The 26,522-nt window shown below is 43.5% G+C and overlaps 1 protein-coding gene across 2 annotated transcripts in view; it reads right to left on the reverse strand.

Moving 5' to 3' along the window:
* The window catches only part of ATP8B4 (ATPase phospholipid transporting 8B4 (putative)), a 515,241-nt gene that overhangs the window by 113,093 nt on the left and 375,626 nt on the right, over positions 1–26,522 (reverse strand). For both annotated transcript variants that reach the window (XM_040414025.1, XM_040414026.1), the window contains 2 exons: positions 18,618–18,661; positions 3,229–3,394 (listed from right to left, as the gene is read on the reverse strand). In XM_040414025.1, the coding sequence (XP_040269959.1) occupies positions 3,229–3,394; positions 18,618–18,661 (210 nt within the window). The remainder of the gene's footprint in view (positions 1–3,228; positions 3,395–18,617; positions 18,662–26,522) is intronic.

Genomic DNA, 26,522 nt, shown 5'->3' on the forward strand with positions numbered 1-26,522 from the left:
AGTGGGGGACAAGAGAGTGACAAGGGAGGGAGTGGGGGACAAGAGAGTGACAAGGGAGTCCCCAGAGCCAGACCAAGAGCCAGACTGCAGCCAGAGACCAGATCATCTTATTGTCCTGGTGGTAAGTAGACAATGCAATATGTTTATTATGTAATTGTTTAGTTATTAATACTACATTGGAAACTAATTTACCTCACATTTAGGGTCCATTCACACATCCATGTGTGTTTTGCAGATCCACGTATCCGCCAAAAACGGACAGCAGCAATGTGCGTTCCGCATTTTGCGGACCGCACATTGCCGGCACTAACAGAATATGCCTATTCTTGTCCGCTATTGCAGACAACAATTATGGCAAAAGAGAAAAGGGAGAGGCGCTCATAGGGTGGTAAGCGATGATACGCAGATAACGTGATTAATAAAATGTGCTCACCTTTGGGTGTTGTGCAGGTGTAAGCGCACAACAGGTTTAGACACACAATAGGTTGGGAGGGTGAGGGAGGTCCGTGCTGCCGGTACCCGTTCAGTCCCTTTGGATGGAGTTGCCAAAAACTCCTAGGGATTGTTAGGGGTGAGAAGAGTGATTTGTGTCCGAAAACACACGATAGGGTACCTCTTAGGCACACAGGGACGACCACAGTTTCAGGTTTTTAGGTAAAGATACTATTTATTGTTCAGTTGACAATGCGTTTCGGAGTTTATAACTCCTTTTTCAAGTCTTGGGGGCGCCAACAGCAAGGGGCAACAGGCAGAAGGTGGCCGGGTGGCTGGGGACTCCTTCTGATGTGTGCTGCTGCTGTATCTGGCGTCGCTATTGAAACTGTGGTCGTCGCTATTGCAGACAAGAATAGGACATGGAAAATGCAAATGTGATCGCACACTACATCCAGCACTCTGCCCTCCATGCTGGATGAGACATTGGTTTATATTTTGGCCAAAGCATAGTAAGCCACTCACCGCGTCAAGGCTGTCTCATGAGTGGTCCCCAACTCTTGTTCCTACCTGTTCATGGGCCATGACAGCCACATAAAATCCAGGGAATGCAGGTCAGCATGCAAGCCAAGTACACTTTGCTTGTAACCCCGTCCGGTGCCATTACAGCTTTCATCGGATCCAGGGATGCAAGTACCAACATGCATGCTGAACCCACCATATACTTCTCCTGGAGCCAAATGGCTAATGGTAGGTTCTATACAAGCAGACTCAGTTTTATACTGACTTTAAAACCAGCCTCAAGGACAGATTAACTGGTCAGGTGTGCAATGACTCCAAGGAGATCGCCACGCCTCCAATATATACTACAAAGAAAAAAATAAGGGTTGGGTCAGCACAACCTGCCTGTAGGTGCAGATCGCTATGGCGAAATACATATACAAACGGAAAATGCAAATGTGATCGCACACTACATCCAGCACTCTGCCCTCCATGCTGGATGAGACATTGGTGGGTTCAGCATGCATGTTGGTACTTGCATCCCTGGATCCGATGAAAGCTGTAATGGCACCGGACGGGGTTACAAGCAAAGTGTACTTGGCTTGCATGCTGACCTGCATTCCCTGGATTTTATGTGGCTGTCATGGTCCATGAACAGGTAGGAACAAGAGTTAGGGACCACTCATGAGACAGCCTTGACGCGGTGAGTGGCTTACTATGCTTTGGCCAAAATATAAACCAATGTCTCATCCAGCATGGAGGGCAGAGTGCTGGATGTAGTGTGCGATCACATTTGCATTTTCCGTTTGTATATGTATTTCGCCATAGTGATCTGCACCTACAGGCAGGTTGTGCTGACCCAACCCCTTATTTTTTTCTTTGTAGTATATATTGGAGGCGTGGCGATCTCCTTGGAGTCATTGCACACCTGACCAGTTAATCTGTCCTTGAGGCTGGTTTTAAAGTCAGTATAAAACTGAGTCTGCTTGTATAGAACCTACCATTAGCCATTTGGCTCCAGGAGAAGTATATGGTGGGTTCAGCATGCATGTTGGTACTTGCATCCCTGGATCCGATGAAAGCTGTAATGGCACCGGACGGGTTTACAAGCAAAGTGTACTTGGCTTGCATGCTGACCTGCATTCCCTGGATTTTATGTGGCTGTCATGGCCCATGAACAGGTAGGAACAAGAGTTAGGGACCACTCATGAGACAGCCTTGACGCGGTGAGTGGCTTACTATGCTTTGGCCAAAATATAAACCAATGTCTCATCCAGCATGGAGGGCAGAGTGCTGGATGTAGTGTGCGATCACATTTGCATTTTCCGTTTGTATATGTATTTCGCCATAGCGATCTGCACCTACAGGCAGGTTGTGCTGACCCAACCCCTTATTTTTTTCTTTGAAGAATAGGACATGTTCTATTTTTTTCCGGATCGGAATTGCGGATCCGCAATTCCGGATCAGGGCCGCACGTCATGCGGCCCCATAGAAATGTATGGGTCCGCAATTCCGTTCCGCAAAAAAAGACAGCTACAAGAAGCTGGATTAACACTAAGGGAAACCTAGCAGTTCTTTTTATTTAAAAGCTGAGTAAGGGGTGGAACATATGTGATGTCATGATATGGGCAGATTATCTGATAAGGGGGGGCGGCAATTTTTATCTTGCCTAGGGCGGCAAAAATCCTTGCACCGGCCCTGGCTGCCATATGCTTGATTCGGCATGAGGCACTGGTTCCTACATGCACTCCCTTTCCACTCTCCTCCAATATTGTACTGACCAATTTTTCGGAATTGCTGACAACTTATCAGGTTTAAAACTTAAAGCAAACATTAAGTTCAAACTAGTTGCTGCAGCTTTTTATGATTATTGGCCCACTGAGATGATAGTTTAGATTATGAGTTTACACTATGGTGATTCCAACTCACTATTGCTCCTTAACCCTCTACAGAGCCATGTGAAGACTAGAAAGTCTTCTCCCTAAAGCTCTTAAAAAATGAAAATTCACCATTATCACATCATTTAAACTGACAATAGACACTTGCCAAGGAAAATGTTGAAACAAAACTTGGGGATCATTAAATAATCATCTTTTTTCTAAGGAACACTAAGTGCAAGAAACAGAGCCAATAACTTTGATTGCGTCTGGGAAATAAAATATTACAGTAAAATGCTGATGAAGGGATACCGCACTGTAGAGTGGCAGAGTCTAAGAGCTTGACATCTCTTTATGGCGACATATTTGGATCTAGTTACCAGTCCTGAATCCAGTGGTGACTGTAAGGAATACAAACCTGCATTCTTCTCTTCAGACATAACTGTGTGACATAAGGAGAGTAATCGGAAAAACTCCTGCACATGATGCTCTTCTAGCTTTATGGCCTCGATTAAGCTGTGATCATAAAACTGAAACCTCCTATCAGCAAGGGTATTAAATGAAAAGTCCACTGGAACAGTTTTCTGGAAAATAAAGACGAACATTCAAATCAATCTCTCTTAACAAGCACAAACCAGTAAATGGATAAAATCCCCAATTAATGATAAAATATGGAGGAAATCATATATGATCCAAAAGAGTGCCACCATCATAATTCATACATGTGGAAATCAAAATGTATGACTGCCAGAAGGAAGGTTAATCCCTATTTATCTTTAGTGACGGCCTTCTGGATTGTGCCTTGCTTGAACAGTCACTGACCCAAAATGTCACAAAGTTCTCATGAGAATCAAGTGTTATAATCTAAATCTCCGTTTATTACAAGCAGCTGTGCTTGCACATTGATAAACTACCGTCATACTTTTTATGTGCTATCATTTTTTTTAATGACAGACATTCACGTACATCCAGCATCCACACCTCTTGACAGAGAACGTTTTCTAGTACACAGTAGCTATTACATTACTTTACAACGTATCCCACTCCAGTTATACAACCCCTATACATCTCTTTTCACATGAGTTTAATTTTAGTATACACTTTGCTGAGCATATGCATGTTGCATTGTATTTTCAATTAGGAATGAAAATGGTTTACTGATCCATTTTCTTAATTTACTTAACCCCTTAAGGACCCTGCGATATTTCACCTTAAAGACCCGGCCATTTTTTGCAAATCTGACCAGTGTCACTTTAAGTGGTGATAACTTTAAAACGCTTTGACTTATCCAGGCCATTCTGAGACAGTTTTTTCATCACATATTGTACTTCATGACACTGGTAAAATGAAGTCAAAAAATTTAATTTTTATTTATAAAAAAAATACCAAATATTTGTAAAAAATAGCAAATTTCCAAGTTTCAATTTCTCTACTTCTATAATACATAGTAATACTTCAAAAAATAGTTATTACTTTACATTCCCCATATGTCTACTTCGTGTTTGGATCATTTTGGGAATGATATTTTATTTTTTGGGGATGTTACAAGACTTGCAAGATAACAAGAAATAGCTGTTTTGGCACCGTTTTTATTTTTTATTTACAACATTCATCTGACAGGTTAGAACATGTGATATTTTTATAGACCAGGTTGTGGCGATACCTAATATGTATACTTTTTTTTTTATTTATGTAAGTTTTACACAATGATTTCTTTTTTGAAGCAAAAGAAATCATGTTTTAGTTTTTCCATAGTCTGAGAGCCATAATTTTTTCAGTTTTTGGACGATTACCTTGGGTAGGGTATGATTTTTGCGGGATGAAATCACTGTTTTATTGGCACTATTTTGGGGTGCGTGTGACTTTTTGATCGCTTGCTATTACACTTTTCGTGATGTAAGGTGACAAAAAATGGTTTATTTAGCACAGTTTTTATTTTAAATTTTTTACGGTGTTCATCTGAGGGGTTAGGTCATGTGATATTTTTATAGAGCCGGTCGATACGGACGCGGCGATACATAAATAAATAAAAAAGTATACATATTAGGTATCGCCATGTCCGTATCGACCGGCTCTATAAACATATCACATGACCTAACCCCTCAGATGAACACCGTAAAAAATAAAAACTGTGCTAAATAAACCATTTTTTGTCACCTTACATCACAAAAAGTGTAAGCAAAAAAAATCATGTTTTGGTGTCTCCATATTCTGAGAGCCATAGTTTTTTCAGTTTTTGGGCGATTATCTTAGGTAGGGTCTCATTTTTTGCGGGATGAGATGACGGTTTGATTGGCACTATTTTGGTCGCTTGCTATTACACTTTTTGGGATGTAAGGTGACAAAAAAATTGTTTATTTAGCACAGTTTTTATTTTTTACGGTGTTCATCTGAGGGGTTAGGTCAAGTGATATGTTTATAGAGCCGGACGATACGGACGTGCCGATACCCAATATGTATACTCCCCCCCCCCTATTTTTTTTAACTTTATTTGGGGAAAATTATGTTTTTGTTTATTTTTACTTTAAACTTAAAAATTTCTGGGGGGGAAAACTTTATTTTTTCAACCTTTTTTTTTCACTTTATTTTTTGTCCCATTTTGGGACTTGAACTTTTGGGGGTCTAATCCGTTACAATGCAATTCTGTATTGGAATGCATTGGCTGTATGAGTAATACTGTGTGTATTACTCATACAGCTTCCGGCCTGTGAGATCCAGGTGGCTGGATCTCACAGGCTCGTCACCGGAAGGCAGCGCGATGCCTTCCTTAGGCATCGCGCTGCCTTCCATGCCATCAGGTCCCCCCTACAGCCGCATGAGGACCCGATGGCACCACCACACCCCGCCGCAAACCGCAGGTCTGAATTGACCTGCGGTTTGCGGCGATCGCCGACACGGGGGGGTCACGGGACCCCCCTGTGAATTTGGCCAAGGTGCCTGCTCAATGATTTGAGCAGGCACCGGGTTCCGATCACCGCTCGCCGGTGATCGGAAATACACATGACGTACCGGTACGTCATGGGTCCTTAAGGGGTTAAAGAGGGCCTATCACCACAAAATGCAGTGCAACCTGCAGGCAGCATGTGAAGGTATGACCGCACAGCATGTTATATTCAACTGTGTGGCTGTAAGGGCTGCAGCAGGCTCTGATTAAACAAATGAAGACTGCACTGTTCATTGGGTCTGCATGGTTAACCACCTCAGCCCCCAGTGCTTAAACACCCTGAAAGACCAGGCCACTTTTTACACTTCTGACCTACACTACTTTCACCGTTTATTGCTCGGTCATGCAACTTACCACCCAAATGAATTTTACCTCCTTTTCTTCTCACTAATAGAGCTTTCATTTGGTGGTATTTCATTGCTGCTGACATTTTTACTTTTTTTGTTATTAATCGAAATTTAACGATTTTTTTGCAAAAAAATGAAATTTTTCACTTTCAGTTGTAAAATTTTGCAAAAAAAACGACATCCATATATAAATTTTGCTCTAAATTTATTGTTCTACATGTCTTTGATAAAAAAAAAAATGTTTGGGTAAAAGTTATAGCGTTTACAAACTATGGTACAAAAATGTGAATTTCCGCTTTTTGAAGCAGCTCTGACTTTCTGAGCACCTGTCATGTTTCCTGAGGTTCTACAATGCCCAGACAGTACAAACACCCCACAAATGACCCCATTTCGGAAAGTAAGGTATTCGCTGATGGGCATAGTGAGTTCATAGAACTTTTTATTTTTTGTCACAAGTTAGCGGAAAATGATGATTTTTTATTTTTTTTTTCTTACAAAGTCTCATATTCCACTAACTTGTGACAAAAAATAAAAACTTCTATGAACTCACTATGCCCATCACGAAATACCTTGGGGTCTCTTCTTTCCAAAATGGGGTCACTTGTGGGGTGGTTATACTGCCCTGGCATTCTAGGGGCCCAAATGTGTGGTAAGGAGTTTGAAATCAAATTCTGTAAAAAATGACCTGTGAAATCCGAAAGGTGCTCTTTGGAATATGGGCCCCTTTGCCCACCTAGGCTGCAAAAAAGTGTCACACATCTGGTATCTCTGTATACAGGAGAAGTTGAGGAATGTGTTTTGGGGTGTCTTTTTACATATACCCATGCTGGGTGAGATAAATATCTTGGTCAAATGCCAACTTTGTATAAAAAAAATGGGAAAAGTTGTCTTTTGCCAAGATATTTCTCTCACCCAGCATGGGTATATGTAAAATGACACCCCAAAACACATTCCCCAACTTCTCCTGAGTACGGAGATACCAGATGTGTTACACTTTTTTGCAGCCTAGGTGGGCAAAGGGGCCCATATTCCAAAGAGCACCTTTCGGATTTCACAGGTCATTTTTTACAGAATTTGATTTCAAACTCCTTACCACACATTTGGGCCCCTAGAATGCCAGGGCAGTATAACTACCCCACAAGTGACCCCATTTTGGAAAGAAGAGACCCCAAGGTATTCGCTGATGGGCATAGTGAGTTCATGGAAGTTTTTATTTTTTGTCACAAGTTAGTGGAATATGAGACTTTGTATGAAAAAAAAAAAATAAAAAAAAAAATCTGCATTTTTCACTAACTTGTGACAAAAAAAAATAAAATTCTAGGAACTCGCCATGCCCCTCACGGAATACCTTGGGGTGTCTTCTTTCCAAAATGGGGTCACTTGTGGGGTAGTTATACTGCCCTGGCATTTTCCAGGGGCCCTAATGTGTGGTAAGTAGGTAAATGACCTGTGAAATCCTAAAGGTGCTCTTTGGAATATGGGCCCCTTTGCCCACCTAGGCTGCAAAAAAGTGTCACACATGTGGTATCGCCGTATTCAGGAGAAGTTGGGGAATGTGTTTTGGGGTGTCATTTTACATATACCCTTGCTGGGTGAGAGAAATATCTTGGCAAAAGACAACTTTTCCCATTTTTTTATACAAAGTTGGCATTTGACCAAGATATTTCTCTCACCCAGCATGGGTATATGTAAAATGACACCCCAAAACACATTCCCCAACTTCTCCTGAGTACGGCGATACCAGATGTGTGACACTTTTTTGCAGCCTAGATGCGCAAAGGTGCCCAAATTCCTTTTAGGAGGGCATTTTTAGACATTTGGATACCAGACTTCTTCTCACGCTTTGGGGCCCCTAGAATGCCAGGGCAGTATAAATACCCCACATGTGACCCCATTTTGGAAAGAAGACACCCCAAGGTATTCAATGAGGGGCATGGCGAGTTCATAGAAATTTTTTTTTTTTGGCACAAGTTAGCGGAAATTGATATTTTTAATTTTTTTCTCACAAAGTCTCCCGTTCCGCTAACTTGGGACAAAAATTTCAATCTTTCATGGACTCAATATGCCCCTCACGGAATACCTGGGGGTGTCTTCTTTCCGAAATGGGGTCACATGTGGGGTATTTATACTGCCCTGGCATTCTAGGGGCCCTAAAGCGTGAGAAGAAGTCTGGAATATAAATGTCTAAAAAATTTTACGCATTTGGATTCCGTGAGGGGTATGGTGAGTTCATGTGAGATTTTATTTTTTGACACAAGTTAGTGGAATATGAGACTTTGTAAGAAAAAAAAAAATAATTCCGCTAACTTGGGCCAAAAAAATGTCTGAATGGAGCCTTACAGAGGGGTGATCAATGACAGGGGGGTGATCAATGACAGGGGTGTGATCAATGACAGGGGTGTGATCAATGACAGGGGGGTGATCAGGGAGTCTATATGGGGTGATAACCACAGTCATTGATCACGCCCGTGTAAGGCTTCATTCAGACGTCCGTATGCGTTTTGCGGATCCGATCCATCTATCAGTGCATCCGTAAAAATCATGCGGACGTCTGAATGGAGCTTTACAGGGGGGTAATCAATGACAGGGGGGTAATCAATGACAGGGGGGTGATCAGGGAGTCTATATGGGGTGATCACCACAGTCATTGATCACGCCCCTGTAAGGCTTCATTCAGACATCCGGATGCGTTTTGCGGATCCGATCCATCTATCAGTGGATCTGTAAAAATCATGCGGACGTCTGAATGGAGCTTTACAGGGGGGTAATCAATGACAGGGGGGTAATCAATGACAGGGGGGTGATCAGGGAGTCTATATGGGGTGATCACCACAGTCATTGATCACGCCCCTGTAAGGCTTCATTCAGACGTCCGGATGCGTTTTGCGGATCCGATCCATCTATCAGTGGATCCGTAAAAATCATGCGGACGTCTCAATGGAGCTTTACAGGGGGGTAATCAATGACAGGGGGGTAATCAATGACAGGGGGGTGATCAGGGAGTCTATATGGGGTGATCACCACAGTCATTGATCACGCCCCTGTAAGGCTTCATTCAGACGTCCGGATGCGTTTTGCGGATCCGATCCATCTATCAGTGCATCCGTAAAAATCATGCGGACATCTGAATGGAGCTTTACAGGGGGGTGATCAGGGAGTCTATATGGGGTGATCACCACAGTCATTGATCATGCCCCTGTAAGGCTTCATTCAGACGTCCGGATGCGTTTTGCGGATCCGATCCATCTATCAGTGCATCCGTAAAAATCATGCGGACATCTGAATGGAGCTTTACAGGGGGGTGATCAGGGAGTCTATATGGGGTGATCACCACAGTCATTGATCATGCCCCTGTAAGGCTTCATTCAGACGTCCGGATGCGTTTTGCGGATCCGATCCATCTATCAGTGGATCCGTAAAAATCATGCGGACGTCTGAATGGAGCTTTACAGGGGGGTAATCAATGACAGGGGGGTGATCAGGGAGTCTATATGGGGTGATCACCACAGTCATTGATCACGCCCCTGTAAGGCTTCATTCAGACGTCCGGATGCGTTTTGCGGATCCGATCCATCTATCAGTGGATCCGTAAAAATCATGCGGACGTCTGAATGGAGCTTTACAGGGGGTTGATCAATGACAGGGGGGTAATCAATGACAGGGGGGTGATCAGGGAGTCTATATGGGGTGATCAGGGGCTAATAAGGGGTTAATAAGTGACGGGGGGGGGGTGTAGTGTAGTGTAGTGGTGCTTGGTGCTACTTTACTGAGCTACCTGTGTCCTCTGGTGGTCGATCCAAACAAAGGGGACCACCAGAGGACCAGGTAGCAGGTATATTAGACGCTGTTATCAAAACAGCGTCTAATATACCTGTTAGGGGTTAAAAAAAACACATCTCCAGCCTGCCAGCGAACGATCGCCGCTGGCAGGCTGGAGATCAACTCTCTTACCTTCCGTTCCTGTGAGCGCGCGCGCCTGTGTGCGCGCGTTCACAGGAAATCTCGCGTCTCGCGAGAGGACGCGCCGGCGCGTCCAGGAGGAATGAATCAACCACCTCCAGGACGCGTCTGTGCGTACAGCGGTCCGGAGGTGGTTAATGGCTGTGCGGCACCTTCCATACCATGTTGCCATAAACAATACAGACCCACTGAACACTGCGGTGTTCATTAGTTTAATTAGAACCCATTGTGGCCCTTTTGGCCACGCAGTACGGCTACTTTCACACTAGTGTTTTTATTTTCCGGTATTGAAATCCGTCATAGGGTCTCAATACCGGAAAAAAAACGCTTCCGTTTTGTCCCCATTAATTGTCAATGGGGACAAAACGCAACTGAACAGAACGGAGTGCTCCATAATGCATTCCGCTCCGTTTGGTTGCGTTCTCATACCGGAGAGCAAACCACAGCATGGGACGCCGAGCAAGACTGATCCGTCATGAACCCCAATGCAAGTCAATGGGGACAGATCCGTTTAACTCTGACACTATCTGACACAATAGAAAACTGATCCGTCCCCCCATTGACTTTCAATGGAGTTCATGACAGATCCGTCTTGGCTATGTTAAAGATAATAAAACCGGATCCGTTCATAACGAATTATGCCGTACGCAAATTGCGGATCCGCAAAACATGGATGGCGTCTGTGTGCGTTCCGCAATTTGCGGAACGGCACAGACAGCCATTGATATTACTGCCTGTTCTAGTAGTTTCTGATAGCTTTACACAAGGGAGCTGTTTATCAGTAATTGATAGCATTTTCTAAATAAGGCCTCATGCACACGACCGTATTTTTTCACGGTCCGCAAAACGGGGTTCCATTGGTCCGTGATCCGTGACCGTTTTTTCGTCCGTGGGTCTTCCTTGATTTTTGGAGGACATGAAAAAAAAAGTCGTTTTGGTGTCCGCCTGGCCGTGCGGAGCCAAACGGATCCGTCCTGAATTACAATGCAAGTCAATGGGGACGGATCCGTTTGACGTTGACACAATATGGTGCAATTTCAAACGGATCCGTCCCCCATTGACTTTCAATGTGACCAGTGTCACTTTAAGTGGTGAGAACTTTAAAACGCTTTGACTTATCCGGGCCATTCTGAGACAGTTTTTTCATCACATATTGTACTTCATGACACTGGTAAAATGAAGTCAAAAAATTTAATTTTTATTTATAAAAAAAATACCAAATATTTGTAAAAAATAGCAAATTTCCAAGTTTCAATTTCTCTACTTCTATAATACATAGTAATACTTCAAAAAATAGTTATTACTTTACATTCCCCATATGTCTACTTCGTGTTTGGATCATTTTGGGAATGATGTTTTATTTTTTGGGGATGTTACAAGACTTAGAAGTTTAGAAGCAAATCTTGAAATTTTTCAGAAATTTTCAAAAACCCAATTTTTAGGGACCAGTTCAGGTCTGAAGTCACTTTGCGAGGCTTACATAATAGAAACTACCCAAAAACGACCCGATTCTATAAACTACACCCCTCAAGGTAATCAAAACTGATTTTACAAACTTTGTTAACCCTTTAGGTGTTCCACAAGAATTAATGGAAAATAGAGATACAATTTCGAAATTTCACTTTTTTGGCAGATTTTCCATTTTAATAATTTTTTTCCAGTTACAGAAACACCCCATATGTGGTCGTAAACAGCTGTACGGGCACATGGCAGGGCGCAGAAGGAAAGGAATGCCATACGGTTTTTAGAAAGGCAGATTTTACTGGACTGTTTTTTTTTACACCATGTCCCATTTGAAGCCCCCTTGATGCAACCCTAGAGTAGAAACTCCATAAAAGTGACCCCATCTAAGAAACTACACCCCTCAAGGTATTCAAAACAGATTTTACAAACGTCGTTAACCCATTAGATGTTCCACAAGAGTTATTGGCAAATGGAGATGAAATTTCTGAATTTAAATTTTTGGGCAAATTTTCCATTTTAATACATTTTTCCCAGTAACAAAGCAAGGGTTAACAGCCAAACAAAACTCAATATTTATGGCCCTGATTCTGTAGTTTACAGAAACACCCCATATGTGGTCGTAAACAGCTGTACGGGCACACGGCAGGGAGCAGAAGGAAAGGAATGTCATACGGTTTTTGGAAGGCAGATTTTGCTGGACTGTTTTTTTTGACACCATGTCCCATTTGAAGCCCCCTTGATGCACTCCTAGAGTAGAAACTCCAAAAAAGTGGCCCCATTTTAGAAACTACGGGATAGGGTGGCAGTATTGTTGGTACTAGTTTAGGGTACATATGATTTTTGTTTGCTCTAAATTACACTTTTTGTGAGGCAAGATAACAAGAAATAGCTGTTTTGGCACCGTTTTTATTTTTTATTTACAACATTCATCTGACAGGTTAGATCATGTGATATTTTTATAGACCAGGTTGTGGCGATACCTAATATGTATACTTTTTTTTTTATTTATGTAAGTTTTACACAATGATTTCTTTTTAGAAGCAAAAGAAATCATGTTTTAGTTTTTCCATAGTCTGAGAGCCATAATTTTTTCAGTTTTTGGACGATTACCTTGGGTAGGGTATGATTTTTGCGGGATGAGATCACTGTTTTAATGGCACTATTTTGGGGTGCGTGTGACTTTTTGATCGCTTGCTATTACACTTTTCGTGATGTAAGGTGAAAAAAAATCGTTTATTTAGCACAGTTTTTATTTTAAATTTTTTACGGTGTTCATCTGAGGGGTTAGGTCATGTGATATTTTTATAGAGCCGGTCGATACGGACGCGGCGATACATAAATAAATAAAAAAGTATACATATTAGGTATCGCCGTGTCCGTATCGACCGGCTCTATAAACATATCACATTACCTAACCCCTCAGATGAACACCGTAAAAAATAAAAAATAAAAACTGTGCTAAATAAACCATTTTTTGTCACCTTACATCACAAAAAGTGTGAGCAAAAAAAATCATGTTTTGGTGTCTCCATATTCTGAGAGCCATAGTTTTTTCATTTTTTGGGCGATTATCTTAGGTAGGGTCTCATTTTTTGCGGGATGAGATGACGGTTTGATTGGCACTATTTTGGTCGCTTGCTATTACACTTTTTGTGATGTAAGGTGACAAAAAAATTGTTTATTTAGCACAGTTTTTATTTTTTACGGTGTTCATCTGAGGGGTTAGGTCAAGTGATATGTTTATAGAGCTGGGCGATACGGACGTGGCGATACCCAATATGTATACTCCCCCCCCCCTATTTTTTTTAACTTTATTTGGGGAAAATGATGTTTTTGTTTATTTTTACTTTAAACTTAAAAATTTTTGGGGGGGAAAACTTTATTTTTTCAACCTTTTTTTTCACTTTATTTTTTGTCCCATTTTGGGACTTGAACTTTTGGGGGTCTAATCCGTTGCAATGCAATTCTATATTGGAATGCATTGGCTGTATGAGTAATACTGTGTGTATTACTCATACAGCTTCCGGCCTGTGAGATCCAGGTGGCTGGATCTCACAGGCTCGTCACCGGAAGGCAGCGCGATGCCTTCCTTAGGCATCGCGCTGCCTTCCATGCCATCAGGTCCCCCCTACAGCCGCATGGGGACCCGATGGCACCACCACACCCCGCCGCAAACCGCAGGTCTGAATTGACCTGCGGTTTGCGGCGATCGCCGACACGGGGGGGTCACGGGACCCCCCCGTGAATTTGGCCAAGGTGCCTGCTCAATGATTTGAGCAGGCACCGGGTTCCGATCACCGCTCGCCGGTGATCGGAAATACACATGACGTACCGGTACGTCATGGGTCCTTAAGGGGTTAAAGAGGGCCTATCACCACAAAATGCAGTGCAATCTGCAGGCAGCATGTGAAGGTATGACCGCACAGCATGTTATATTCAACTGTGTGGCTGTAAGGGCTGCAGCAGGCTCTGATTAAACAAATGAAGACTGCACTGTTCATTGGGTCTGCATGGTTAATGGCTGTGCGGCACCTTCCATACCATGTTGCCATAAACAATACAGACCCACTGAACACTGCGGTGTTCATTAGTTTAATTAGAACCCATTGTGGCCCTTTTGGCCACGCAGTACGGCTACTTTCACACTAGTGTTTTTATTTTCCGGTATTGAAATCCGTCATAGGGTCTCAATACCGGAAAAAAACCGCTTCCGTTTTGTCCCCATTCATTGTCAATGGGGACAAAACGCAACTGAACAGAACGGAGTGCTCCATAATGCATTCCGCTCTGTTTGGTTGCGTTCTCATACCGGAGAGCAAACCACAGCATGGGACGCCGAGCAAGACTGATCCGTCATGAACCCCAATGCAAGTCAATGGGGACAGATCCGTTTAACTCTGACACTATCTGACACAATAGAAAACTGATCCGTCCCCCCATTGACTTTCAATTGAGTTCATGACAGATCCGTCTTGGCTATGTTAAAGATAATAAAACCGGATCCGTTCATAACGGATTATGCCGTACGCAAATTGCGGATCCGCAAAACATGAATGGCGTCTGTGTGCGTTCCGCAATTTGCGGAATGGCACAGACAGCCATTGATATAACTGCCTATTCTTGTCCGCAAAACGGACAAGAAATGGACAGGTTATATTTTTTTTGCGAACCACGGAACGGAGCAACGGATGCGGACAGCACACGAAGTGCTGTCCACATCTTTTGCGGCCCCATTGAAGTCAGCAAAAACTGCGGCTCGGATGCGGAACAAAACGGTCGTGTGCATGAGGCCTAAGTGTGTTTACATAGATAGCTGTTAGTCACTGGTAGTTGTACACAGGAAGATGTTACCAGTGATTGATATCATTCTCGGTGTAAGTGTATATACAGAAATAGCTAGTAGTTTCTGAAAGCTTTACACAAGGGAGCTGTTTATCAGTAACCGATAGCATTTTCTAAATAAGGCCTCATGCACACGACCGTATTTTTTCATGGTCCGCAAAACGGGGTTCCATTGGTCCGTGATCCGTGACCGTTTTTTCGTCCGTGGGTCTTCCTTGATTTTTGGAGGACATGAAAAAAAAGTCGTTTTGGTGTCCGCCTGGCCGTGCGGAGCCAAACGGATCCGTCCTGAATTACAATGCAAGTCAATGGGGACGGATCCGTTTGACGTTGACACAATATGGTGCAATTTCAAACGGATCCGTCCCCCATTGACTTTCAATGTAAAGTCAGGAGTCCCTATTATACCATCGGATCGGAGTTTTCTCCAATCTGATGGTATATTTTAACTTGAAGCGTCCCCATCACCATGGGAACGCCTCTATGTTAGAATATACTGTCGGATACGAGTTAGATCGTGAAACTTATATCCGACAGTATATTCTAACACAGAGGTGTTCCCATAGTGATGGGGACGCTTCTAGTTAGAATATACTACGAACTGTGTACATGACTGCCCCCTGCTGCCTGGCAGCACCCTATCTCTTACAGGGGGCTGTGATCCGCACAATTAACCCCTCAGGTGCTGCACCTGAGGGGTTAATTGTGCATATCATAGCCCCCTGTAAGAGATCAGGGGCTGCCAGGCAGCAGGGGGCAGACCCCCCTCCCTCCCCAGTTTGAATATCATTGGTGGCCAGTGTGCGGCCCCCACCCCCGGCCCCCCCTCCCTCCCTCTATTGTATTATCATTGGTGGCCAGTGTGCGGCCTCCCCCGGCCCCCCTCCCTCTATTGTAATATCATTGGTGGCCAGTGTGCGGCCTCCCCCGCCCCCCCTCCCTCCCTTTATTGTATTATCATTGGTGGCCAGTGTGCGGCCCCCCCTCCCTCTATTGTATTATCATTGGTGGCCAGTGTGCGGCCCCCCTTCCCCCCCGGCCCCCCTCTATTGTATTAATATCATTGGTGGCCAGTGTGCGGCCTCCCCATCCCCCCCCCGATCATTGGTGGCAGCGGAGATTCCGATCGGAGTCCCAGTTTAATCGCTCTGGGGCTCCGATCGGTAACCATGGCAACCAGGACGCTACTGCAGGCCTGGTTGCCATGGTTACTTAGCAATATTACAATATTAGAAGCATCATACTTACCTGCTGCGCTGTCTGTGACCGGCCGGGAGCTCCTCCTACTGGTAAGTGACAGGTCTGTGCGGCGCATTGCTTAATGATCTGTCACTTAACAGTAGGAGGAGCTCCCGGCCGGTCACAGAGAGCGCAGCAGGTAAGTATGATGCTTCTAATATTGTAATATTGCTAAGTAACCATGGCAACCAGGCCTGCAGTAGCGTCCTGGTTGCCATGGTTACCGATCGGAGCCCCAGAGCGATTAAACTGGGACTCCGATCGGAATCTCCGCTGCCACCAATGATCGGGTGGGGGGGGGGGGGGGGGGAGAGAGGGGAGGCCGCACACTGGCCACCAATGATATTAATACAATAGAGGGGGGCCGGGGGGGAAGGGGGGCCGCACACTGGCCACCAATGATAATACAATAGAGGGAGGGGGGGCCGCACACTGGCCACCAATGATAATACAATAAAGGGAGGGAGGGGGGGCGGGGGAGGCCGCACACTGGCCACCAATGATATTACAATAGAGGGAGGGGGGGCCGCACTGGCCACCAATGAAATTAAAACTGGGGAGGGAGGGGGGTCTTCCCCCTGCTGCCTGGCAGCCCCTGATCTCTTATAGGGGGCTATGATATGCACAATTAACCCCTCAGGTGCAGCACCTGAGGGGTTAATTGTGCGGATCACAGCCCCCTGTAAGAGATCGGGTGCTGTCAGGCAGCAGGGGGCAGTCATGTACACAGTTCGTAGTATATTCTAACTAGAAGCGTCCCCATCACTATGGGAACGCCTCTGTGTTAGAATATACTGTTGGATATCTTCGGATCCGTCTGTATGAAAGTAACCTACGGCAACGGATCACGGACGCGGATGCCAATCTTGTGTGCATCCGTGTTCTTTCACGGACCCATTGACTTGAATGGGTCCGTGAACCGTTGTCTGTCCCAAAAATAGGACGGTGCATTTTCCGATTTTTCCACGGACCCATTGAAAGTCAATAGGTCCGCGAAAAAAAATCAAAAACAGCACAACGGCCACGGGTGCACACAACGGTCGTGTGCATGAGGCCTAAGTGTGTATAGAGAGATAGCTGTCAGTCACTGATAGCTGTACACGGAGGTTGGCCTAGAAAAAGCAGAGATAGACAAATTTATAAATTACAAGTTTCACTGAAGCTTTTTCCATAAAACTCAGATCTTCCTGCTCTATAACATGCATACTTTGTCAATTTTGTGGTGACAGGTCGTCTTTAAAGAGGACCTTTCACCTGAAAATGAAAGTTAAACTAAAAGATATAGCCTGCCCCCGGTATTGCTTATTCAGTCATTCATTTTTCAATCAGTTCCCTCGTTTGTCCGCGCTGCCCCCCGGAATATTTGCCGCTTTGTATGCTAATGAGCCATTCGGCTCAACTGGGCGGGCCTTCAAAAGTTCTCCCGGGAGTATCATTCTTCTCCCTGGCATGAAGCGCATCCAATCAGCGCACTCCGCTCTTAGCCAGGAAGAAGACGCTCCAGTTCTCGCGAGATTCACGAGAACTAGAGCGATTTCATCCATCCGGAGCTGGAGCCATCTCGTGAAAACTGGAGCGTCTTCTCCCTGGCTAAGGGAGAACTTTTGAAGGCCCGCCCAGTTGAGCCGAATGTCTCAATAGCATACAAGGCGGCAAATATATTTCGGGGGGCAGCGCGGACAAACGGGGGCACTGATTGAAAAATGAATGACTGAATAAGCAATACCGGGGGCATGTAAGTAAGGCTATATCTTTAGTTTAACTTTCATTTTCAGGTGAAAGGTCCTCTTTAAGTCCCTTTTTGACTATAAATGAAAGAGAATAGGTTTGATAGGCATGTTTAGCTGGAATGGATATTACCAAAGTCTGCTATTTCTGATGTCCTTCCTACTCATAAACACAAGTTGTTTGTAATTTAATTATTTGATAAATTCAAAATTAAGCAAATGTCTAATCTTTATGAAAATGTCCTACTATTTTGCTGCTGAAGAATTTGTATAACTTGTATAACAATGTTACTGGCTCTGTTGGCCCTCTATGCTCTTCATGCTCTCAGTGTTAGGCCTTATGCACACGGCCGTTGTGCGGCTGTTCTGTGCATTGGGGACCGCAATTTGCGGTCCCCAATGCACATGCAGCAACCGTGCGGCGGCCAGAACAGATACAGACCCATTCAACTTAAATTGGTCCGTGATCCGTCACCCCACTGATGAAAGGTCCAGCTGGTTGAAGAGAAGGCCGCTCTCTGAGCAAGCGCAGCCATCCCTTCATTGTTTACCTGCGTGCCATCGACATCGCAGTGATGAGCAGGTGTAATTACAAGCCGTCCGATTCACTTCAATGGGACGGCTCCTTCCTATTCAAGTCTATAGGGAATCTCAGAAAACCCCAATGGAAAAGTAATATGGTTTTGTTTTGCATTATTGCAGCCACTATATTTTTAGATTAAGCAGTGAATCTACACTGAGATGCTGTGTAATATAGAAATACACAAACAAAAATGATCAATACCTCAGTAATTTCCACTTTGCGACCCAGCTCATCACGCACTTCACCTACAAAAACAGAAGCGTTAAGAGGCCATAAGACTCAGCATCCATCTACAATTCTTAAACATTTGTATATTCAAAGAGACATGCTGATTAAAATGTGTATAACGTTTCTGACAAGCTAGGAAAAAATGCATAAACACAGCATATTGGGCAACGAAAACTATACACAACACAAAACTGAAGATTTTGAGGTAGCAGAATCTTTACTAAATAATTAAAGCTCATTTAAACTAGACCTCCGCCTTCAGTGGTTTTCACCAGATTTATACAATAAAGCGAATTTATATCAGCTCCGTTAGGATGCCTTCACATGCTGCAGATTTTGTTGCAGAATGAATCAGTTCCATTCATTTAAAGGGGTTATCCAGGAACCGATAGGTCATCAGTATCAGATCTGTGGGGGTGCCACACCTGGGACCCCTGCTGTTAGAAGAGGCCTTGAGCACTGCAGCCTCTCTTTAGGCCAGTGACAACACTGTACATTGGTCACATGGCCTAGTTGCAGCTCAGCCCCATTCAAGTCAAGGGTGCTGAGTTGCAATACCAAGCACTGCCACTATATGATGTATGGCGCTGTCTTTAAAAAGCTGCCGGGGGCCTGCATTGTTCACCAGAGCTCTGGTGAGTACAGCAGCAACCTGAAACAGCTGATTGGCAGGAGTGCCAGGACTTAAACCCCAGCAGATGTGATAATTATGACCTATCTTGAGAGCAGGTCATCATTATCATTTCCCGGATAACCTACATGGACTTCTGTAAAACCCATTCAGGTTAATGGAACTGATTTTCAGTGCTGGAAAATTTTGCTACAAAATCTGCAGCATGTGAAGGTACCATTAAAGCCTATGTGTGCCACATTGACAGGGCGCAGAATCTTAGAGATCTCTGTACTAAAAGCTGGAGGAACATGGTACTGGAAAAGCCTCTAGTGTCCTTCAATCTAGGCATAACTAGGGCCCAGCTAATAGACCCCATCAACTGTTCATAGTTTGGACATGTCTCTACGATGTCAGATGTTTAAAAAGACAACACAAAACCAAAAGTACCTCTCAAAACAGGCTTCATCCATTATCCCCAAAACTTACTCACAAGGGACCAGGAAGAAGAGATCTGTGCTGTACCGAGGGAATATTTAGATGTTTCTATGACTATTAAAGATGTGTCAATGATGATTAACCGCTTCATTAACCCCTTAGTGACCAGCCTGTTTTGGGCCTTACTGACCAAGCGTTTTTCTTTCTTTCTTCATTGTCGCGTTCCAAGAGCTATAACTTTTTTATTTTTCCGTCTATATAGCTTTATGAGGGCTTGATTTTTTAGGGATAAGTTGTAGTTTTTAATGGCATTCATTTTTCAGCATAAATAACATAATATCTTTATTCTCTGGGTCAGTACGATAAAAGTGATACCAAATACATTTATTTATTTACATTTTACAATTTTTTTTGCAATAAACCCCTTTTTTAAGAAAAAAATGTTCCAAAAACCCATAACTTTTTTATTTTTATGGAGTTGTGTGAGAGCTTGATTTTTGCTGGCCGAAATAAATGGTGCTTTTTGATAGCTTGTTATTATGTTTTTTCAGTGGCAACTAAGAATAAGGCCTCTCGCACACAAACGTTTTTTTTTTCCGTTCTTTGGCGTTCTGTTTACGGACCGTATACGGAACCATTCATTTCAATGGGTCCACAAAAAAACGGAAAGGTATGCCTTCCGTTTCCGTATTTCCGTTCAAAGATAAAACATGTCCTATTATTGTCCGCATAACGGACAAGGATAGTACTTGTTCTATCAGGGGCCAGCTGTTCCGTTCCGCAAAAAACGGAATGCACACGGGCGTCATCTGTATTTTTTGCAGATCCGTTTTTTGCGGACCGCAAAATACTGAAAAACCCATGCGGTCGTGTACAAGAGGCCTAAATTAGAATTCTGTCTTTTTTTTTTTTAACAGCGTACACCGTAGGGGATAATTTATGTGATATTTATGTAGTCCGGGTTGTTACGGACGCAGCAATACCAAACATATGGGGCAGATTATTAATTTTTTTTTTATTGAAAATCGGGGGAAAAAGCTTAATATTTTTTTATGGAATTTTTTTTATTTAATAAATGTACACTGCTCAAAAAAATAAAGAGAACACAAAAATAACACATCCTAGATCTGAGTTAATTAAATATTGTTCTGAAATACTTTGTTCTTTACATAGTTGAATGTGCTGTCAACAAAATTACACAAAAATTTAAAAATGGAAATCAAATTTTTCAACCCATGGAGGTCTGGATTTGGAGTCACACTCAAAATTAAAGTGGAAAAACACACTACAGGCTGATCCAACTTTGATGTAATGTCCTTAAAACAAGTCAAAATGAGGCTCAGTAGTGTGTGTGGCCTCAACGTGCCTGTATGACCTCCCTACAACGCCTGTGCATGCTCTTGATGAGGTGGCGGACGGTCTCCTGAGGGATCTCCTCCCAGACCTGGACTAAAGCATCTGCCAACTCCTGGACAGTCTCTGGTGCAACGTGACGTTGGTGGATAGAGCGAGACATGATGTCCCAGATGTGCTCAATTGGATTCAGGTCTGGGGAACGGGCGGGCCAGTCCATAGCATAAATGCCTTCGTCTTGCAGGAACTGCTGACACACTCCAGCCACATGAGGTCTAGCAATGTCTTGCATTAGGAGGAACCCAGGGCCAACCGCACCAGCATACGGTCTCACAAGGGGTCGGAGGATCTCATCTCGGTACCTAATGGCAGTCAGGCTACCTCTGGCGACCACATGGAGGGCTGTGCGGCCCTTCAAAGAAATGCCACCCCACACCATTACTGACCCAATGCCAAACCGGTCATGCTGGAGGATGTTGCAGGCAGCAGAACGTTCTCCACGGCATCTCCAGACTCTGTCACGTCTGTCACATGTGCTCAGTGTGAACCTGCTTTCATCTGTGAAGAGCACAGGGCGCCAGTGGCGAATTTGCCAATCTTGGTGTTCTCTGGCAAATGCCAAACGTCCTGCACGGTGTTGGGCTGTAAGCACAACCCCCACCTGTGGACGTCGGGCCCTCATATCACCCTCATGGAGTCTGTTTCTGACCGTTTGAGCAGACACATGCACATTTGTGGCCTGCTGGAGGTCATTTTGCAGGGCTCTGGCAGTGCTCCTCCTGTTCCTCCTTGCACAAAGGCGGAGGTAGCAGTCCTGCTGCTGGGTTGTTGCCCTCCTACGGCCTCCTCCACGTCTCCTGCTGTACTGGCCTGTCTCCTGGTAGCGCCTCCATGCTCTGGACACTACGCTGACAGACACAGCAAACCTTCTTGCCACAGCTCGCATTGATGTGCCATCCTGGATAAGCTGCACTACCTGAGCCACTTGTGTGGGTTGTAGACTCCGTCTCATGCTACCACTAGAGTGAAAGCACCGCCAGCATTCAAAAGTGACCAAAACATCAGCCAGGAAGCATAGGAACTGAGATGGTCTGTGGTCACCACCTGCAGAACCACTCCTTTATTGGGGGTGTCTTGCTAATTGCCTATAATTTCCACCTGTTGTCTATTCCATTTGCACAACAGCATGTGAAATTGATTGTCACTCAGTGTTGCTTCCTAAGTGGACAGTTTGATTTCACAGAAGTGTGATTGACTTGGAGTTACATTGTGTTGTTTAAGTGTTCCCTTTATTTTTTTGAGCAGTGTATTATTATTATTTTTTTTTTACCACTTAATAGTCCCACAAGGGGACTATAACAGACGGCCGCAGCCGGTCTGGGGCCTAAATCAGAGCCCTGCCAGCCTTCACACACATTGGCACCCCGCGATCACATTTGCGGGGTGCCGATGGGAGACAGAGGGAATGATAGGAAAAGACCAGAACTCTGTAGCTTGTAAAGTTGCTTTTTTATTGTCACATATCTCATTTTCGGCAATAAATATGCCTTTTTCAGTGTGTAAATACATCAACAAATGCATTTAAATAGCCCGCCCCAACAAAACAATCAATCAATTACCTATGGACGTCACGTGACTGACGGCAAGGTAAACATGCAAATCAGGTGAAAAAAAAGAAGATAAAAAGGAAAAAACTTTATCAACAATAACAAATGTTGCATTATCCAATTCATATTTTAGTTTCTGATTATTCTGAAAATCCAGATCACTTAGCTTCAAGAATCACCAAACTGGGAATCAGAGCGAAGAACCTATAAAAAAAAAAACCTATAGAAAACTATTCAGTGCATACTCGCGATTCAGACCTAAGGTTCTAAGGTCTAGAGGCGGTGTATCCAATATGCTTCTCATTTCAGTAATTGAGCATTTCTGTTCCCCCCGCGTCTAGACTGTGGTATTTCCTCAACGATTTGAAAGCGCAATTGCGCAATGGTGTGTTTCTGTGAATGGAAATGGTGAGGAATTGGTAGTAGCAAGTTACCTTTTTGAATAGTAGATTTGTGCTTGCTAATGCGATCTTTCAAGCGCATTGATGTCTCTCCAACAAAAAGTAACCCGCATGAGCATTTTAGAGTATAGATTACAAATTTGCGGTCACAAGTAAAAAAAAAAAACTTGTATTAAAAATTTTTCCCCTGTGTGTAGAGGAGTCAAAAAGGAACCCTTAATAACACTGGAGCAATGTGTACAGTTCAAACAGGGATAGGTGCCATGTTTTGTTGTAGAGAATACACTGTTTCAGTACACATTTATTACTGCCAATATCGGCTCTAATAATATTAACTGATATCATCTGTTCTCTTGTAACAAAACATGGGAAGATTCTTAAATTCCTCAATTTGCAGGTAAGATTTTTGTACAATGCTCCAGTGTTTATTAATGGTTGTTCTAACTTTGTTCATCAATGGGTGATATTTAACTACAAAAGGTATGCAAGGTTGTTTTTGGGTTTTCTCCTGAATGTGAACTTCATGGATTCTATCCCTTTGTTGTTGTAATAGACGTGGGGGATACCCTCTTTGAATTTTAGAGTCATTTCATCCAATCTCATTTCACGTATAGTGGGATCACTCACGATCCGCTAGGCTCTCTGGTACTGAGAGTAGGGGAGTGATTGTTTGGTAGAAGCTGAGTGGTTACTAGTGTACATGAGTAGTAGTATTCCGATCTGTGTTTTTTACATAAAGGTCAGTTTCCAACAGACCATTCACTCCCCTGATGACCCAGGTGTCTAAAAATGGAATTCGACATTTGTCAAAATAAAGAGTGAATTGTAATTCAGGCCAGATCGCATTTATAGAGAAATTAAACTCTTGTAGGGTTCGAATGCCACCCCGCCACACGCAAAAAACATCATCGATAAATCTGCGCCAAAAGATGCAATGTCATTGATATAGTTGGTTAGAGTAAATTAAATCTGTCTCGAATTTTGCCATATAGCAATTTGCGTATGGCGGTGCGACATTCAAACCCATCGCGGTCCCACACTGCTGTTGATAGAATGCATCTTGAAACAAAAAATAATTCTGCTCCAGTACAATTGTGAAGAGGGATAGAAAAAAAAATTGCATTGTGTTGTGCTGTGTGTACTGTGCTCTAAAGACATTTGACAGCATTGAGACCCTTCTGATGTATTATAGAGGTGCAGAAACTGCATACATCGAAGGTAGCCAGAATGCACTCCTCATCTATTAGTAATAAAGAAATTTTATTAAGAAATTGTTGAGTGTCTCTTAGATATGAGGGTGCCAGTCTGGTTAATGGCGTGAGAACTTTTTCTAAGAATATGGCTGGAGGAGAGAGAATGGAATCCATTGCTGCCACAATAGGGTGGCCCAGAGGTTCTGTCAATGATTTATGCACTTTGGGCAGTGTATAAAACACTGGGGTAATTGGATGTTGATTGATTAAAAATTCTACCAGTTTGGCATCAATGGTTCCCTTCTCTCTATGTTTATCAATTAAACCCTGCAATGTATGTTTTATTTGCCATACGGGATCAGATTGTAAAACTTGATATGTATTGGAGTCCTCTAGCTGTCTCAAGATCTCATTCATATAATATGTTTTATCCAAAACAACGAGGGCTCCCCCTTTATTGGCTGGTTTAAAAATAAGTAACTTATCAACTGTCAAATAATTTAAAGTTTATTTCCCTTCAGGAGTTAAATTCTGATGTGTGTGATTAACTCCCTACTTGGTCTGGCGTACTAGTGTTAGAATGTCTTTCTCAACTAGGTTAATGTACAGTGGCTATAAAAAGTCTACACACCCCTGTTAAAATGTCAGGTTTCTGTGATGTAAAACAACGAGAAATAATTTCAGAACTTTTTCCACCTTTAATGAGACCTATAAACTGTACAACTCAATTTAAAAACAAACTGAAATCTTTTAGGTAGAGGGAAGAAAACATCTAAAAATAAAATAATATGGTTGCATAAGTGTGCACACCCTTAAACTAATACTTTGTTGAAGCACCTTTTGATTTTATTACAGCACTTAGTCTTTTTGGGTATGAGTCTATCAGCATGGCACATTTTGACTTGGCAAGATTTGCCCACTCTTCTTTGCAAAAACACTCCAAATCTGTCAGATAGTGAGGGCATCTCCTGTGCACAGCCCTCTTCAGATCACCCCACAGATTTTCAATCGGATTCAGGTCTGGGCCATCCCAAAACTTTCATCTTGGTGAAGCCATTCCTTTGTTGATTTGGATGTATGCTTTGGGTTGTTGTCATGCTGAAAGATGAAGTTCCTCTTCATGTTCAGCTTTCTAGCAGAAGCCTGAAGGTTTTGTGCCAATATTGACTGGTATTTGGAACTGTTCATAATTCCCTCTAGCTTAAAGGGAACCTGTCACCGGGATTTTGTGTATAGAGCTGAGGACATGGGTTGCTAGATGGCCGCTAGCACATCCGAAATACCCAGTCTCCATAGCCATGTGTTTTTATCGTGTAAAACAACTGATTTGATACATCTACAAATTAACCTAAGATGAGTCCTGTCCCTGACTCATCTCAGGTTAATTTGCATATGTATAAAATCGTTTTTTTTTTTTACACAATAAAAACACATAGAGCTATGGTGACTGGGTTTTGCGGATGTGCTAGCAGCCATCTAGCAACCCATGTCCTCAGCTCTATACACAAAATCCCGGTGACAGGTTCCCTTTAACTAAGGCCCCAGTTCCAGCTGAAGAAAAACAGCTTCAAAGCATGATGCTGCCACCACCATGCTTCACTGTAGGTATGGTGTTCTTCTGGTGATGTACAGTGTTGTTTTTGTGCCAAACATATCTTTTGGAATTATGGCCAAAAAGTTCAACCTTGGTTTAATCAGACCATAACACCTTTTCCCACATGCTTTTGGGAGACTTCAGATGTATTTTTGCAAAATGTAGCATGGCTTGAATATTTTTCTTCGTAAGAAAAGGCTTTAGTGGGGGCGGAGCCTAGCGGCACATGGAGTAAGGCGCACGTTGCATCCGCTCCGGCAAGCATCCTGCAATTTATACCTTCAGCGGTGGCAATTCGCGCTGTAATTGATCAGAGAGGAAGGGGACACACTCCGCAAGCGATCCGGCTCAGTGCTCAGTGAATATGCCGGCGAAAAGAGGCAAAACACCGAGCCGACAGGAGAAGGAGAGCCGCTTCCAAGATGGCGCAGATGAAGAAGACTGGCCTGACTTGCGGTCGGCGGTGAGTCAGGGAGCTGCAGCGCGGCTGGAGCGATATGCTCACAAACCACAACAGTCCCCTAGGCATGACGAGGGTGCAAGAGATGGCTCCCTGACACCATTAGATAAGGGCATAGGGGGGCAGGAAGGTCCCTGTGATGATGAACAGCAGCTCCTCGGCCAGAAAGAAAGGGAGGCGGGAAATAGCCCAAAGAGCGCTGAAGAGGGCCTGGCAGAGGTC

This window comes from Bufo bufo, chromosome 1 (genome assembly GCF_905171765.1).
Source record: "Bufo bufo chromosome 1, aBufBuf1.1, whole genome shotgun sequence".
Classification (NCBI taxonomy): Eukaryota; Metazoa; Chordata; class Amphibia; order Anura; family Bufonidae; genus Bufo; species Bufo bufo.